Source organism: Melopsittacus undulatus, chromosome 1, assembly GCF_012275295.1.
Source record: "Melopsittacus undulatus isolate bMelUnd1 chromosome 1, bMelUnd1.mat.Z, whole genome shotgun sequence".
NCBI lineage: Eukaryota > Metazoa > Chordata > Aves > Psittaciformes > Psittaculidae > Melopsittacus > Melopsittacus undulatus.
In genome coordinates this window covers 27997998-28017453 of record NC_047527.1, presented here as the reverse complement: position 1 = coordinate 28017453, position 19456 = coordinate 27997998, and the positions used below count along the sequence as shown (strand labels likewise).

At 37.2% G+C, this 19456-nt stretch overlaps 1 protein-coding gene across 1 annotated transcript in view; it reads left to right on the top strand.

The window, feature by feature from the left end:
• RALYL (RALY RNA binding protein like) overlaps positions 1–18621 on the top strand; it is a 107512-nt gene extending 88891 nt beyond the window's left edge. The window contains exon 9 of the mRNA XM_005150833.3: positions 18516–18621. Within this exon, the coding sequence (XP_005150890.1) occupies positions 18516–18533 (18 nt within the window). The 3' untranslated portion in view covers positions 18534–18621. The remainder of the gene's footprint in view (positions 1–18515) is intronic.
• Positions 18622–19456: the final 835 nt, after the last annotated feature.

The window sequence follows — 19456 nt, the reverse complement described above, 5'->3', positions numbered from 1 at the left end:
AATAGTTCTCAGTCCCTGTCTTTCATGTATATCTTCTGTAGGCTGTGTTGGCAGCTGCAGATTATTTTGATGGAAGGCTTTTTCCTTAAGAAACATTTGGCTAAGAAATATTTGTGCTTTTAGCCTGAGACTGCACCTTTCATGAAATGCCCATCATGTTGACAAACTTCCAAGTTCTTCTAGAACAACACTAGAAAAATATTTGGAAAGTCAAATTTATGTTTATACATTCATTCTTCAAGTAAGCATGGGTCAGTCACACTGGTTTAGGCTAATATACTCCCTCTCTCTTCCTGTCTTTCATATTCTGCTGTGAGCAGAAATCACCTCTGTTGCTCAGTGTCATTGTTCTTGCTTGCTTTTTAATACACAGTTAATCATGTGTGCACTGTAAAAATCACTCAGTGAAGCCAATAGAAGTCAGTCAGTAATGGGCAGAGCTGAACCAAGTCTGGAGTAACAAGTCACATGAATAACCAGTGATTTATACCTCTTACTGTAAACACATTTTAAATCTACTGCTAATTTGAGGGTTTGTGTCCCTTTAACTAGCACAAGGCCTTCTTGAATTTAGAAATCCTGAATAGAATTATAACTAGAAGAAGCTAGTACAACCTGAATCCCCTCATCTTTTAACATGCATGTAGAATGGATGACAGTATCGCTTCTTTTCAAAGGAGCAGGTTCTCCTGTACAGATATGAGGGACTTCTGTAAGAAGCTGACACTCTGATTTTGTAGGAATTTGAAATTTAGTAATGAACACATAGTTGTAAATATAATATCCCACCATGGCTAATACCTGCTGAAGTGATATTAGCAATAGGGGTTGAAGACAGTTTTACAAGACTGGTGGGTTTTGCACTAGTTAGATGTCACACTCCATGCTGCAGACAATTAAAGGGGGAAGTTAACAGTATATTAGCCTCTGACTGTTCAGTGCTGTCATTTTACCCTGTGGGTATGACATGTTCAGCATATACCTACAGAAGAAATTTTTCATCTAGCAAAGGCTTAAGCAGGAAAGTTTCTAAAAAGCAAGCAGCATGGGAAGACTTCATTAGCAGTGAAAGTCTGCAATTGGCACAGCCACATTTGCACACCAATGCTTTCAAGTTAAAAAGCCTTTCCAACATTTATGTTATGGAATTACTTGAAGTACAGTGTATTGCAGATACAGCTCCAAAGACAAAGAGGTCTGAGCCACGTAACTAAAACATGGGGAAGAAGCAGCTTCAGTTTCCCTGCATGACATTACTGAGCCCCTTAAGCTCTACAAGGAGGTGGGTGACTGCACATGGAGAGTGGTGTCCTCTGCTTTGCACTGCTGCACTCATGAAAGATACCTCCGACCCTGACATGGTGGTAGCAAAGAAAGGCTGAGGAAGAGCGCTCACATGCATTGTCTTGGTCATGTGCAGCCCGTCCCAGTGCCAGGGCAGTGGAGCCATTCAGCTTCATGCCTTCCACCTTCCCTGGTGGAACGGACCCTCTAACCAAGAAGCTGGCAATATTGTAGACTTAAAAGCTCTGAACCAAGACTGTCACTGATGTAAATTCCTTATGCTTTTCATCCTCCCTTGCCATTTTCCTCAAGCTTTGGAAGAGGCTGCTTCACCTCATGCCTGCTATGATAGGATATTAACACTTTCTTTGTTTTGCAAAGCCTAGGGAGATGAGTGAATGAAAACCTGCTATTGATGGGATAAAGGATTGAGTTACAAAGGATTACTTCAAAGAAATCTCAGGCAATGGGTGTTTCCCACAGAGAGCTATTATAAATTGAACTATGCATCTTTGCCCTACAGTTTCTACCCAAATTCTTGGCAGCATTGGCCAGTACTGTTAAAATCAGAAGCTGGTAGTTTGTGATGCATATTGTAATTTAGATAGTTTGCCCTTATACTTACATATATTTATGTAGATATAATGGCCAGTTCCTGTAAGTTTTACTTTCTACTCCAACCACTGATAGCTGTATGACTGGAAAGTCAACCAGGATACTGTCAAATATATAATTAATTCCATTAGGAATACTTGGAATTTCAATCTGCCTCTACCTGTTTTGTGCCCTGCTATCTGGCATCACCTTCTGTTAAGTGAAAAGTAAAATAGACGATAAGTAAGCTTGCTATAAGATAAAAAGTCCTAACAGATGTTCTCCTGTTTTATGAAAATTCAGTTATTTAAGAAAAAGAGCTGACTAATAGCAAATGTGCCAATTTTGAATGAAGCCACTTGCAACTCATTTGAGGAAAAAATGTTTCACTTTTAGCACTGTTCTTTTAAGCATGAAGAGTGTTAAATGTGAAAAACAATTAGGACGAACTTTCCATGTGTGAAATCATAACCAGAGTACTCAGAATAAGAAATACCCCTCCAAAATGCATTTTTAAATGAAATCTTTAATCTTTTCCAAATATGAAGCTAAAGGGATTTAGGGTGATCATGAAAAAAAATCTTTTCTTTCACCACTAAGAGCAGCAGAGCAAATAGAAGAAAATTTGAAGTGGGCACAGCTAATGTTCTGAAGTCACTTCAGCATCAAAATTAGTTGTTGAGTCCACAAGTCTGAAAAATATTATTAGAAGGAAAGAGGAACATGACTTGAACTTAGAGCTTAACCTTTTTCTCAGTGCTCCATATTTAGCTGTAAATCTTCAGCATAGCCATTTGCCAAGAACCCGCTGCAGGACTCATTTTGCTGAACACAATACTGTTATCTTTTTTTGTTTCCCCTGTGATGAGCCCTGAGGCTGTCAGTGAAGGGAAGTGTTCATTAAGGACAGACCCTTTGCCGGAGTCCAGATACTGCCAGAATGGAGCCTCTGAACCTGTGTATGTGGGTCTGCATCTCTGCACCAGAAGATTCAAAAGTATATTTCTTGATATTTAATTTTAACTTTCAAAGGAAATGACTATGCAGAATGTATGCTGTGGGTTTAGGTGGTAGGAACAGTTCTCTAAGTTCATATGCTGTCTATTTGGAGGAACAGGTTAACTGCACATTAACTGAGCAACAGCAGCTGTCCCCATGCCTGCTTTCAGCCAAGACCAACTGTGAAGAAATGAGAAGTAGTTTAGCCTGCTGCCTGAGCTAAGTCAGGCATGGATTTAAGGATGCTTAAGCCTCTTCATTTACCTGCCTGGCTGCACACACAAAGTGTTATCACATTCAACAGCTGCACACTTTCTTCATCCACCATTTAGATCAGGACGTTGTTTGTCCCTGCACTGTAATTTTCAAAGGACTACAGACACACCCACAAATAGTCATTATGGCTCAGCTGAAGTGTGAAAAAGTTTTATGCCACAATAACTTGATTGCCCATCTGAACTCTAATTCAAGATATGCTGTATTTGAAGTATCTGCTGCACTCATCAAACATCACCTCCTGGGTGTCTTTTGTATCAACTGTTTGCTCACAAATGTGTCTCAGTAAGTGTCTCCAGTGCTGCAGAAACTCCAACTTGAGGCTTTTTAGAAAAATCCCCAAAGACTCTTGCTGCATTGACATACTGAAGAGTTCTTTAAATGGTGATTTCAGATATATGATCCAGATATGTACAGATTTGTCAAATAGCTGACTTCAACTTGTTCAGTCGTGGGTGCCATCTCCTTCTCATCCACCTGGTCTTACATGTTGGCTTTCCACTTCCCCTTGTACAAGGGTATGTAATAATATATTTATATATATATATATATATATATAAAGTAATCATTAGCTTGGAATGTAGCTCCTGGGCTTATTCTACAACTCCTGTCACTTAACTGACCATCAGAAGTAGCTGGAGTGGATGGAAACTTCAGATCTGTTTCCATTGCTCCTTCCAGATAAAAGAAATACCAACCAAAAAAAAAAAGCCAAGAAAAACCCAAAAAACAAAAAAAACCAAACCCACAAACAAACAAAAAAAACCCCAAACAAACAAAAAACCCCAACCAAGTAGCTGGTTATCCCAGATTTTACTGAATCCAGTATCCACTCCTCTCAGTGAACAGTTTCTGACTGCAGTGAATTAAGAACCTTTGTGTTCCTTCCTAGTGTGACCACATCCGCTCTTATTGCTTAAACTGTCCCCTAACAGTGCTGTGAAAAAAGCAACACACCTACACAGCTTCCCTTCTTTCCTTCCAGGAAACAAACTCCAGTGAAGATCTTCATGTTTACTAAATTCACCTCACAAACAAATTACAAACAAGCCACAAATCATTGGAACTCAAGTCATCAGTGATATCAAGCAGTTTTCAGGTGCCTGTCATGGCTTTAAATTGAAAGGAGTGGGAAGGAAAGCAAATAACCTCATCTTATTCCTGTGGCTGCACAGTGGAGAACAGAAAAATCACCTTTGCAGCACAGTCCAATACACATTTTGATATTTAAAAGGCAACTTGGCCGCAGCATCTCTAAAAATCTTCTCACTGAAAGCAGCATTAGCAGTGTGTGGTGTGGCTGAGAGCATGCAGACAAAGCATTTCAGAAATAATGCGTGTGGCGGTTTCCTTCTGCTGCTGATTTAGCAGCTGGACAACCTAGAGCATTTCATATAACTTCTATGAACTTGTTTCAGGTGGCACTAGTCAATCATTGAGGAAGCACTGTCTCAAAATTGACTGTAATTTATCATTGCAATCTCCTTGTAAATAACAAAGATGGCATTCGATTAATTAGCTGAAAACTTGAAGTATCATAGTTTTGGAAAAAAAAATCAGTTTCAGCTAATGCTTAATAAAATACCAACAAGCTAATTAATTGGAGTGAGTTATACATAAGCACTCACATCTATATTACATTGCCTGAGAATAATAGTTTCCATCAAACTGTCAGCCTTTCATAATAAATATCTATAATAATAATAGCACAGCGGTGGTTCAGTAGTTAAGCATTCAGTACAGCAAACTGTTTTCTCGTAGAGCATGTGATCCCACTGATTTCAAATATAATAGATTTACAGTGTCGTAACTCAGATCAGACTCTGGTTGGTTCCTGGCTGGTATCTGAAGTTGCAGCATTGTGATTTTATACTGGTGTAGCTACATTAAAAATAATGAAGCCACACAAGCATTAGATGGGATTTTCATTAATGAGATGTCTTGAGAAGCATTTTTATTAAATTGTATCAAACCCAAAAGGTACAATGACTGTACAAGGCACAGTTCTGGTTACAAGATAGATTTACAGCAGTTATTTTAACAGCAATTATAATCCCCTTTCTATTAAGTATATTTCAGTTAAATTTACCTCTCTAGGGTATTTCATTCCTTACTCTTGTCCTTTTCTCTACCTCTGCACTGCCTATTTTCAGTCTACCATCGGATTTATTTCTAGCATCTGATAGAGAATCATGTTTCAAATACAAATACCAGAAACTGCCACAGACAAAAAATTATAGAATTCAGGATAATCATCTTGGTTCACTGAATTTCATTATACAAAACTAAAACCAGTATGATATAATAGCTATCTTTCTTGTAGGAACTGATGCAAGACTATTTAAATCAATGGAACAAAGTAGTACTTTGGTTAAAATTATTGAAAGACATCTTCTTGTTGTGAGTGGGTGATTTAGATCACTGTAAAGACTGTTGTCAAAGATCACTGTAAAGACTGTTGTCAAAGGTATTATCAAAAGTGGCTTTAATGTGATGTTGTAAAAGTGAGACCTAACAAAGTTCATTGTCAAGGTTCACTTTATTACTGTACAGCACAAATATTTGAACAATGATTCAAAACTACCAAGATAAAATCAAAGTTACCAAGACATAAATTAAAATTACCAAGTCAAAATCAAAGCTACCAAGTCACAAGATTCAGTACCAGACTACAAGATTAGCACAATATTGGTTGCTTACCAAAGATCTCCCTTTGGTAAAAGGTGTCTCTGCATTTAGGAGCAACACTGAGAGGTGTCCCTGCCTTTAAGGGCAACATTGAGATGTGTCCCAGCCCAAGGGGAGATCACTGCCACACAACCGGGTAGCTTAGCCAGGAGAGCTCAAAGAAGACTCACTTAGGCTGTCCTATTTATGGAATAAAGTGGCTGGCTTGTAGTCAAGCATTTGAAGGAAAAGGTGTGCACAAGTCTCCTTGTACCCACAACTTTCCTTGTTTCTTCATAAACTTGTCTTGGAAAAGTCATTCTGTTGTGTGATCAGTGTTCCAAGTTCATATGCATCTATGCTTACTGTGTCACTCCTGTGCTCCTTTGTGAGTTTTCAGAGAACAGACTGAAACTAAAGGAGTTCTTGGAATGGCTATGGCTCAGGCCTTCAACTCCTGTGGAGCTGGAACTAATAAGGGGTCAAGTGCATCTGTCACACCTCTGCTATATGTAGCTAAAGGGAAATAAAAGTAATTTTATAGCAAGTCTGCATGAAACATTGAAACTTCCATTGCTTACATTATTTTGCATGAGAATTCAACAATGAAAATACTCAGAAGAGAAAAATATCTATAGAAAAGGAATAAAAATTTGTCTGATGAATTTCATGTAGTTTAAGCCCAATTGTGCTTATCTGAAAAAACAAGATTGATCAAATATGTGAATATGTGATAGGATTAATAGTACTTAATTCATTATTTTAACTAAACTGGATTTTTCATAGCCTTTTTGCATAAATTTTTTCCTGTCAATAGCATCAGGGCAGATAAGACTGACTCTTCTATCAGCAGAATTAGGCTGATTAGGCATGTCAAAAAGATCAATAACTACTGTGACAATTTGCAGCTTGCTGAGTGCACTTATACAGGGAAAAAATGAGGACAAAACTTCTAATTAATGGTAATGGCTGAAACAACATTATGCCAGAAATCTTATTTAGATTACTTTAAATATCATTGAGACAAAGCAAAATTTAGTCTTTCCAGTGCACTGAACATTTTGGACTTCATTGAAATCTTGCTTTCAGTATCAGGAGAAACATGAAACTCTTCATTTCTAAGACAAATGAATTGATAAAAAATTGTGTTCATTTGATAAATATCACTGTAAGGTGTTTGTACTTGAGCAAGCTAAGAAAGTCATTAGTGGCAGTATACGCGACAGATACTAATGTGTTGTACCTTCCAAAGCTGCAGTAAATCTAATAACCTGTGACTGAAAAAGTAGAGAAAGTAGTAAAGACATGTCATGAAATCAAAAAATGTAAGAAACTTCCTGACATGCCCTTTTGTTATATTTAATATATTCAATAGCACAGTAGACACATTTGTTGTTCACATTCTGTTGTATGAGTCATTGGAAAGGCCTTGCTAACAGCTCCTTCTCCCCATTTCTCCTGGCAGTCAATTTCTCAGAGGAAGACTTCCTAAGTGTTGTTAAGAGTTTTAACCAGGTTATTTCTGACTGAGTAGATAATATTTTTTCTAATTATTATGAATTATTATTTACATCCTATCCCCTATATATTAGACAGGAACCTGCGGAAAATGCAAGCACTGTTATCATTCACTTTGTGCGTCTACTAGATTTCCCTGACTGCAACTGTATATCTGTAAAATGAATGAGTAATATCATTTCCTCAGCTTTCACATCTGATGCTTCAGCCCTGGAGACATTCAAGGCCAGGCTAGATGTGGTTCTGAGAAACCTGATCTAGTTGAAGATGTCCCTGCTCATTGCAGGGGGGTTGGACCAGATGACCTTTGAAGGTCCCTTTCAACCCAAACTATTCTATGATTCTGTTCCCCTGAATCTGCTCTATATGATTTAGTATAGTATCCAGTTCAAAAATAAAACCCAGCATAAAACAATTTAAAAAATTATAATGTAAATAATATAATTAATTATATAATTATTTTGCAACCATTATTTTATCTTTTTTTTTCATTTTTTTAAGCAAATAATGGGGAATCAGGAATTTTGGGTCTTATTCTCAGCTTTGCTACAGGGTCAGTGGGTGGGGCAGCATGTCTCAGCAGATCAAATGTGCATTTAACTCAGCCCTTCTTTCTGTGGTCACACCACTAGCTGCCTTTGCACCTAGAGCAAGCATATATGAAAGGAGAATAAACAAAATATATGGTTTTAACTTGTAAAAATTATATGCTTCCCAGTCAAGAAAAATGCAAATTTTATTTCTGTCTGTTGAACAACATCGAATATATTCTTTAATGACTGTCTTATTTTTTCTTTGCACCCTGCCATCAGTCTTAACCTTCTTGAATTTTCAGTCATCATTTAACTTCCTGTGTTTTCTGCTAAGAATTATTAGCATGGCTAATTTTTTGAGGTCTGTCTGTAAACAAGTCAACTCTGGAGAGGTCTCTTTCAAGCTCATCAGGATTTGAAAGCCATTAATAAACCCTGTCAGCAACTTCCAACAAAATGCCCAGGCACATACAAGAGTAGAAAAAGTTGTGTGCCTTCTGCACTCCATAAATCCCACTGAGAACAGAACCGCCTGTGTTCAGCAGTTTAAATGCTGTACATCCTTTCTGAGACAATAAATGGGTATAAATATTAAATAGAGGAGGGTTTTTTTTTTAATTAATTTATTCTCAGGGACCCACTGTAACAACTGGTCACAGAAATTCTAGCATTTAGGCTACCCTAGACAACCTGAAACAAGTGCTCTTCATAGCCCAGTGCTGCAATAGGCTAGTTCTAAGTACACTTATTTACCAAATACAGATTATTGGCTTGTGTGTGGGATTTACAGCCTCATGTAAGTTTGGCAACATGTCTGGAAACACTACCATGGAGGACATCTTGGCTATATATACCTGATACATAAAAGAATTTCTGATTATTGCTTAATACGTTTTAATGCTTCTTAGAAATTGTCTAAGTACTTAGTGTCAAGGTTATGCACTAACTTGCTGTAGACCTGTGTTTTGAAAGAGTACCTTGGGTGCTTTCTCTGGTTTGGTGGGAATAGGTGCTCTGCTATTTGTTGACCCACTGTCAGTAGATTTATTGTTATATAGAACTCATTGTTCATTTGGGTTGCTTGGGTTTTGTTGGTCTTTTTTTTTTCTTTTTTAATCTTAAAGTAGGACTATGTGTTTATCTTGAACTTTTAGGTAAGAATAAGATAGCCATGGTGCTTGACATTTTTGAGACATTAAAATATTTCATTTTAATGACTCAGCTTCAACTGTCAAAAGCAACAGTTGTGCATTCAAAAAACAAAACAAAAAAAAACACAAAACAAACCCACAAACAAAAAATCAAGCAAACAAAACCAAAAACAATACCACACTCACACATACAAAAAAACAAAACAACAACACACCAAAACCATCCACCTGTAAATTTGTTCAAAAGTGAATAATACTGTCTGATAAGGCCAAAAATTCTCTCAGACATGTAAACAAAATACCTGCCTGAATGAGATTAGTTCCTCTCATCAGGGAGATTTAATTCCTAAAATTTATAAGCATAGAGTCAGCCTCTGTGTACAGTACAGGAAGGAGGGCAGCCAAAGATCCAGAAGCAAACCTAGGTGTCTTTTAAGGAGCCGGTGAAGGTTGCTTATCAAAAAGATCACAAGTTTTTGCTGTAACTTATGGCTGCTAAAGAAACATCAGATTTAACTGAAGTCACTCAACACTTTAACTATGAAGACTGATTTCAGCCTTTACTCCTGAATATTTTTGCCAATGTAATTTTCACTAATTCTGGTGAAGTAGCTCTTCTTTTAGCTCCCTATATTTTGCTTGACTCCAGCAGACTTTGGATGGCTTGTGGAAGGTGCTGGATTGGGTTCATACATTATTTGCAACCAACATTTCTTGGTTCTGTGAAGAGAGAACAGGCATCAGAATAGTAACCTAGTGCAGATACAAAAAACAATAGCAAAAGATATAGTGAGAACATGGTGAGAGAACAGAAAGGGCACACTGGTGTTTTCCAGGCTCTCAATGAGACACTAAGATCCTCTTTAAGGCCTCAGGCCAGCCATTGGGTCTGAGTTTGGCTATGGGTTTGAGCCTATCAGCTTAATCCTCAAATTCTTAGATTTAGGTGAAATTGAGCAATTGTCATGCATCAAACATTTTTCCTGGTGTGTCCATCTTTGAAAATAGATAGCTTTAGTTCCCCTAGAAAACACTCATTTCACAGGCTTTATCAGTATGCTTGAGCCTCAAGAATTCTGAATAAAAAACCATCAGAGGAAACATTCTTCTGCTGAAATTCTTCATGGAAGTAAAGAGGGATAAACACTGAAAAGCCAAAAGGTTTTTATTTTAACATATAAAGCGACACAAATTTTGTTTATTTCCTTTTTTAATACAAATCACAGAGCCACTGCAGTTACTGACCCAATTATTCCAAAAGGTCTCATTTTTTGAAGAAAATATAAATGTGTTACTAAGAAGATTTTCTGCAACATTAATATCAAAACACGAAAGGCAGATTGAATTTATCTGTACCTAGGCATTTACAGACCTCAGAAAAGGGAAGTTATTTAGAGGGTAATAGAACTGTAACTGCCATTTCAACAAAAAGGCAATCAGTGAGGAGTAAAACAAGCTCAGTCTGCCAAACTGGGGATTTGGAAGCTAATCAAATGCCATCCTAGCCAGCCTGTTATGCTGATATGTGTATCTGAAGTTTCAAAATTGTTGTTTATATTGATTTCTAGAAGTATAATACAGGTTTATAACATCTTAAAAATTTACTAAGTTGTGTTCCAGCCCCAGCAAATAAAGAATCAGAAGACTAAATTATTTTCTGTTTCCTCTTTTCAGGGATCCCTTCTCAGCTCCTAGGTGATTCTACATTAATTTTAGACCACAATATATGCCCAAGTCCCCAATTCTGCTCTGTAATTTTTATTTTTAAATGAATGATATTGAAATAATGAAAAAAAAGCACTATGATGCACTTAACAGTCAAATAAGTACTTTGCAGGAAAGTAACAAGGAAAACCTGTCTAAAATAGGCTCAGCTACCATTGTCATTTCCATCTGGATCACATTCCCAAACCAGGTCTTTCACAAGTAACTCTACATCCTGTATGCTTAGTTGACTGTGTTAGTTCAGTACACTATTGCTACCATTTAAGTATCTGTTGTGCATCACTATTGGATTCATCACCCTCCTCCTTCCTATGGTTTACCCTGAGCTTTCCCAGTATCTCTGTCTTCTCATCATAAATGTTTCCAGCTGCTTCCTCCAAGCCCTCCTGCCTATTTCTTCTCTATTACTTTGCTTTTTATCTCATTCCACCTTGTCTTTATGTTGAGTAAAACTTCTGCCTCCAAGTAACCGAAGAATCTTTTGTTGATTAGATAGGACATTCCTGGTCTCATTACCATCACTGCATACAATTTCTTTTTCCTTCATCAGTGCACTTTGGTTTTTGATACCTCTCTAAACTCTAATTTGGCAATACTGGGAAAGTTTAACAGGTGCTTTCTGTGTAATTAGTTTAAAGTAGTTCTCCCAGTAAGCTTCTACTTCCTTGTATTTTAAAAATACGCTACTTAAATTGTAGACATAATGAGTGGTCTCGGGGTATAAGTTTTAGTAGTTCCTTTAAGCTGTGTTTTCAAGCCTGTACCCTTGGCATTGGTTGGTCAGGAATTATTACCTTCAGCATTAATACTAATTGAATACTAATACCTCACACTGGGGAATTCCTACTCCACACATTGAGCAGAGGTTAATTCAGTAGGAATTTTATTCTAGGGCTTTCTGATAGCACCCTGCATTCTAAAGCCATTTCCTTCATAACATTCAGAATGATAAAGAACACTCCTGCTAGGACTCAGTTAGACTTTCTTCTCATGGAACAGACCCAGTTCCAAAAAGCACAAAACACCTAGTTGTCTCCAGTGAGCGTCATACCTCTGGGAAATCACTGCAAATATCCACTTGTATTCAGGATTAAAGGAAAGTGGGATATCTTCACCTTTTCTATATTTGGCACTGGATCCCAAGAAGGTGATGAGTTGTTCTCAAGGCATACTGGTACAAGCTGAGGGAATTCCACAGACAGCATCAGTGAGGCCTTATTGCATTTGGTTTGGCTTTACCAGCCAAGAGAGAACATGAAATGGAGTATTGGTAGTAGTATGGCTCACTGTGAGGCAGCCTTGTGAGTGAATTCTGGGTACAGGCTTCAGGGCAGCGAGTTCTGCAAAAGCACCACCTTCCCAATTTCCTACCTCTTCCACGTTCTCCTGCTTAAGGTCCTGCATCCCACTCTGCAGAAGCTCTAATGCCTCCAGCTTCAGATCCCTCCTACCATCAACAGAATTTACACTATTATTCCCTGAGTCTTCTACTGCTATGAAGGACCTTGTAGAGGAATATTTTGCTGTGAAAATCAATCAAGTAGGAGGAAAATCCACAGGGTTTCTGCAAGATGGGCAGACCCACACCTTTCCTGCCTCCTCCTTGCTGCTCTCATAGTCCCTCTCAGAAAAGCTCTCAAGTGACAGTAGTGACTCTAAACCCAAAGTTATTCCTTCAGCCTTACACCTGAGCATCATCTCAACTGCAGCATGTCCTCACTGGCACTCTCCAAATATTAAATCCTGTCTCTGCCACTACACCAGCAGTGTTCATCACAAATCTGCCTACACAGGACTCTGAGAAAGAAAAGATCTGTTGGTCAATATGTTGATATGAATAACTCATTCTTCCTGCTGATGTTTATCAGGCCAACAAGTAAAACAGAGCAGTTTAATACAAAGATATATGTTTGTTTTCACTTATGAGTAAAACAGCCATTCTCACATGTACTCACATAAGTACTAACACTTCAAAGCAATTAAACTGTTCACTGAACAGAAAAAAAATTCTGTAGTGTTTTCAGCAATTAGAGTATGATTGACAGTGGACCGTAGATAATGATTAGGGTTCATCACTTAAAGAAAGGTTTAGAGAAGGTGCAACTGCTTCCTTTAATTATTCTTTATTAATATTTGCCAAACTCTACAATTCCTTCTATTTGTTATGGGCGGTGAATATTCCATCACTGGCTCATTATAAAAAGTTTTGCTTTAATGTCATAATTTTGTCTGTCATGTTTTACAGGTGTTACAAATGACAGCAGCAGACCCATAAGCATGTTTGCATTCCCCTACTAACACCTACTGAACAGAGCTTTTACATTTCATATGGGGTCATTATACTAAATCATCTATATAACTTGTTACTTTATCAGAGATTTCATGCCTTAAATCAAGGGACAAAGCACAGGGAGTATCTCAGATGAACACAGGTGTGAAGTCAATACAATAACTAATACAAACTCAAGGTTCCTTGGTAAGCCCTGTCCATTGCTTGTGGTTTTCCATTCCTGATGACGAATGCTATGTAAAAGCCAATAGAAGTGCAAGCCCCCATGCTGCCTTACAAACATAAATTACTGGGGTTTACACTCAGAGTGAGCTGCTTGCTTGAAAGACAGGAAGGGTATTTTCTTGAGCTAGACATAGAACATAAACAGAATGGCAATTTGCACTACTACCTTCTTCAATGCATCCTAATTTTTTCTTTTTTTAAGGAAATATCTGGATCAATAATAGCTAACTATGATTAGGTTTTCTTTTTCAAAAAAAGTTAATTCTGCAATCAGACTCATTTTTTCTCTTCCTCGGCTGTACAGAAAGTACATTTCATAATCTGAAGAAAGCATTACAGATGAAACAAAGTATGTCATCCTAGAGGACATGAATGGCATCTGTGGACATAGAGTCAGTATTCTCAGTTGTAGTGTAGGAGTCAGCATCAGATGCAATCAAAGCAATCATGCTACAATTGTAGTTTGAGGTAGTGCAAGTACAAAGGCCAGTGTTTGAGCAAAAAGACAACGCATCAGCTGCATTTTAATAGGCTTACACTTGTTTTGCAGAAAGTGATGTATGGCATTCACATAACTCGCTGCCAAAGCCTAGTCAGACACCAGAAGCAACCTGGGAAGGTGACAGGCATAAAATCTCCTACTCAATAGAACCCTGACAGAGGTAGAAATGCAACTTTACCTGAAACCAAGCTAATTGGCACAATTAGCTTCAGATGCCTCCCTTACAGTTATTAATTTGTCTAGCAAGGTAAAAGAGGCAGGAGATCAAAAGAAAGGACATTTGAGGGTTTGGGTTTCAAACTCCTGTGGATATGTGCATTGTCCTCTATCCATCCACTGCTTGGCTGCATTTTCTGGGAATTGCTAAGATTAATGTTATAAAAATTAAATATTCAGAGCAATCAGTTGTTTAAAACCAGATGCGTTTTGTCAGATTAACATCTTTTATATATATGCTTACTGGATGCTCTTATTGCTTGTAGTTATTGTGGGGTAAACCATTCAGTAAATTCTGTAACATCCATAATCTGTGGGACTTTTGTCTAAACATTTTGTTAATGTACTACAAGGGAAGATGTTAATCATGCACATCTTTTGTGTCATTTAGTCATGATGCATTCTGAATACTCCCTTCCAAGGACATACACTGAATTTATGTTCTCAAGCAATAAGATTTATTCCTGTACAACCAGGTCTGGAAGATGAGCATGGTAGAGAAAGTCAAGTAAACCTTTCCGATAAAGCCTGTGAGAAGGAAACTAGGTATTTATGGGGAACAGGGAACATATCCTGTGGTTATGTACAATTCTTTTTCAGAATTGTAAGGAAGAACAAATGAACCAGAGCAGGGAAGAGGCTGAGCCCTGTTTGGATTCAACTAGCAGAAATTAGAACTCATGCCTCCCTGTCCTGGTTTTGGCTGGGATACACAGCTGATGTTTTAGTTCTTGCTCACCTTAAGTCAAGGAGTTTTCAATTTCCCATGCTTTCCCTGAGGAGGGACACATAGCCATGACAAACTAGCCAAAGGGATAACATAGCCAAAGGGATAACATAGAACATCGTCTTCAGGATATAAACAGGGAGCAGTTGACAGGAGCCACTGGTCACTGCTCAGGGATTGTATTGGGCATCACCTGTGTTTCCTGAATTTCATTCCTCTTTCTCTCTTCTTCCTATTATTATTGTGTGTTATTTATTTTGTTATTATATTGGACTTTATTTCAATTCTTAAACTCAATTTGTAGGTTTGACCTTCTTCCGTTTCTCCTCCCCTAACCACAGCAGGGTGGGATGAACAAACAACTGTGTGGTACTTAGTTGCTGGCTGGGGTTAAACCATGGCAGTCCTTTCTAACACCCAAGCTGGGGCATGAAGGCTTGAGATAACAAGAGATCCCAGTTGAGTGTGTTAAAACAATTTTGTTATAAGCATTCATTTTATTGGTGTGATACTCACTGGTCAGAATGTTGATTTGCTCACTATCAGAGTTCATGCGCATGTGCTCACAGGCACAATATGTAATACTGTTCCCTGGTATTACATAGACTCATAGAGACAAATACAGTCCACCTGAACAAGTTTAGAAATACCAGCAGCATCCCCCTTGCCACAGAAGCAGTCACTATTATGTCTTCCAGCTGCCTAGGGTGGCTGGGGAGTGGCCCACCCCATTTGAAAAGAATGGTGTCTGCATGTCTTTACCATGCATTGAGCTTACCTTCTCATAAAAGCCTTTTCAGAGAAATACAGAACACAATCTATTCCTGTTGAGTCATGCTTGGTGACCACAAGCACAAAGATTAGAGGAAATGGTCCCCTAGCAGGTGATCTGATGGCCAGGCTTTCCCATAAAAAATGTCCTTTACATGTAGGGCATTCTTAAAGGTCTACAGACTGGAATTATCTAGGCTTTGAGAGAAGGTAAGTGATATAACAGTTAAACCTCTAAAAGACAAGATGGAAAACTCCAGATCTTCACTGAATTTTACCTGATTTACACCATCATTTTTAGTGATTATAGTTTGAGGCCCATTAAGTAGAACTGCATTTTCATTTAGTGAGGTATTTAATATTTAATGTTGGCTTTCCAAAGTTATATACTTGATAACAATACAAAGTAAAAATTAATTTAATCTAGTACAATTTGAGTCTGGAAAAATGCTGGAAGGATCATATTAGAACTATAATAACAGTAGCAAGAGCATTTCTGGAAGACTAAAATGCAGTTTTATGTGTAAGAAGACTGTTTTCAGTAACTTATGCTGAAAAAGCTGCCTAGGTAGGGAAAAAAAAAAACAAACAAAAATAATTTCAGGTGGAAAATGAACCAATAAATATTCCACAAACTATCTCCATCTGTTTCCAGAGATTATAATGGCAATTAGGACAGTATATACTGTTTCTCTGATATTGTCTATGGCTGCCAAGACTGTATGCTCAGTTGGGATATTCAATTCTTAAAATGCATTATGTTCAAATTATGCATTCTAAAGTGGTTTTCTGTCAGAACTGCATCAAATAAAAGACATATTGCTGGCTTAAATGTAATTCAGTTCATCCTTGTTGTGTTAGGACATTTTATATATATATATAATCAGAAGAAAACCAAAAGTTTAAAAAAATATATGTTAGTCATCATGAGGTTTTTTAATATCATCAGCACTACCATAAAGCCAGCTGATAAATTGCACTCTATTCAGAAGAAGGAAATAGAATAAAATTAGTATTGCATTACACTAGATTAATCATAGCCCTGGGTTACTGTCATTCTATGGAAAATAAAAGCTTGACTATTTTGAATTTTAAAGTTTCTTGTCAGCTTTTAAAATTATTTGCCTTAAGAGGCAAATAACAAGCCCATGATCTGAAGGAAGAGCACAAGATTTTGGACTGGTGGGGTTAGTAAATTTATATCATTGTTTCTAAAGGACAGCACTGATGAGCTGGATCCAGATGGTTAGCGGTGACACTTCATAATAATAGCTTTTGGTGTTGGTGACAGGTAAATACTTGAAAGGTTTATGGCAGAGAAAAAGCTTCAATAAATACCTTGAAAATCTGTCTCTCTTTTAGATGTATAATTATTGCTTTTTATAATGGCATAATGGAACAGGAAAGCATAGGTGAAGAAAAGGGTAGAAAAGAGAAACCCTCTCTGGAGGTAATAGGATGTATAGTGGGATTTTTTTTTTTACTTCTTGTTACTTGAATAACTACTTAACAACCATTACGTATCTCTCAGACTTAAAGGGAGAATTTAAAAATCTTTTTCATATAGTTAAGCCTGTTCAGGTGTCAGGAACTAAAAACATGGGAGAGAGATTTTTGCCTATGCAAGTAGAGAATAATAGTTTCAGGATATTTTAACTGGAAGAAGAAAGTTCTGGAATCTCTTGCATGAGCATTTCTCCTTAATCCTGGTTACCCATGAAGAGTATGGCCAGACATCTGGTGCTTCCTTTGCAACAAAGGGGGAAGTCTGATGGCTGATTGCTTCAAAGGGCAGTGACGTTTCTGATGAAACCTTTTTCATTGCAAAACCAGGTTTTCAATGAATGGAAATTTTAACAGAAATAATTATTTTTTTTTACAAAAAAAAAATCTGGGAAAGAAATGGCAAATTTAAAACAAATTTAAAATTGAAAAAGGAGGAAATGGCTGAAAAGAACCTCTGGAATATTTCAGGTTTTGATCAAAAGTGCAGCAGGTTTTGTCAGCTGTTTTCAGTTTCAGTCATAGGAAATGATACAAGCAGAAAAAAATGTGAAGAAGAAATTGGCAGAAAGATATTTTTCATGTCAAAAGTAAAAAGAACCAACTTAGGTTGAAAATTTCACTTAAAAAAAAAGAAACCATCTACTTCTGTTAACATTTTCTACTGTCAGTCTTACAGACAGATGTGATTGGGAAATTGGTGTCAGTTTTCTTGTGGGTAGATGGAGCTGATATACCTTGTGCTCCCCTGTATCATCACTGAATGCCCAGTTGAAGCTGGTAACATGAATGGGTCACATAGCAGGACTCCTAGATTCTTAGATGCAGCCTGCCTCCAGCCTCTACCAGAAGAATGACCCTCAAAAGTATTGGCTGACACTGAATTTTTGCAGTTTCACACTGTGGCTAGTAAAACAACAAGAGAAATCAAAGCATTTATAATTAAAGCCTATGGCATGTACACAAGAACAATAAAATAGATGTCAAAGGGAAAGCCATTTAGGGACAATCCATCAATCTGGTAACTGTAAGCATTGTTGAAAGCACACAGACAATGTAAATGGTCCAGAAAAGATATAGAAATAGTGTGATGGGATCAAACAAAAGAATTCTACATACAAGTTATTTAGATTGAATGCTATTATGCAAATAAAGCATTTCATTGCAAAGCAGTTATGATACATTTATTGATGCTAAAGTAGAAATTATTCAGCAGTTGTTTGCATAGCATTATTGAGGGGAAGTATACCTCAGACTCAACAGCTCTTCCTTTATTCGGTGTGGTAATTTTGGGCCATGCAGTCTAAAAGATCATTGCAGAGTCCTGATTGTCCACTGATGCAGGTACATAAAGTTTCTTTTAGCCCTCTAAAGTTTAAGGTAGGAAAGTCTGATGGTTATTGATATTTGACTGATTTGTGAAAGAGTCAAGTCATACTCTTCCCTCTTTTCCCGTGTTGTCTTGGCTTCCTTTTGAAGTTCTGCTGGAAGAAATTCTATGCCTTCATACTAAAGTGAACATTTCATTTCTCAGTTTCTACAGATCAAGTGATGAGATATCTCATGTGAACCCCCTGAAGGCTGAGAAGAGAAACTCTGACTTCCCCACAGAAAATTGTGAACTGCAGTTTCTTACTGGCTAGCAACACCTTTGATTCAATTTGTATGAAAATTCAATTAACTTATTAAAATGGACGTTATTGTTCAAATATTCGAAATTCCATTTCTTATATGTTCTAAGCTGTACAATTGTCAGATTTTTATGGTTTAGATTGTAAATGTGTTTTTTCTCTGGCTAATTATTGGTATTATTTTTTTAATTTTGATGTCTTAAAGGCCAATGTACTGTATCATAATAATATGAAGGACATATTTAACAGGTGTGGGAAACACTGTATACAAATGTATATTTCTAAAAGCTATTTTTATGATTAGCATGATTTACTGTTTTACCATATTTAGAGTCAGGTGATATTGCACTTCTTCATTTACAGATTAATTCAAACAAGACCATTATGATCAGTGTCACAATTTAATACATTATATAGTATTTTCCGTTATTTTATTTATTATATGTGTCATTGGAAATAATTATGTTTACTAATAGGGATAGCTGCTAAAAAGTGAAAAAGTCAAAATAAGAGAGCAATCTTGATAAACTGTAAATTGAATCCTCCTGTAAATCCCTTTCTCCAGATAAGCACTCTCTGTGATGCCATTCATCAGACAGTTGTTACAGCTGCTCCTGCAAGTCTTTTAAGCCAATTTGTTGCTACCTTATGGCAAGTTTACATGAAAGTCAGTCTCCTGTCTAGCCAGGTAAATTAGTTATAGACTGCCAATATCTATCAGACCAAGTTAGCCTACTGATTACTTTTGGGGTTGTTTTCTGGCAGTCATATTTGCGCTCCCAGACTTCTAACGCCCTCCTAAAAACCTGCAGCTGGGATAATTATTACAGATGTTGTAGGGAGA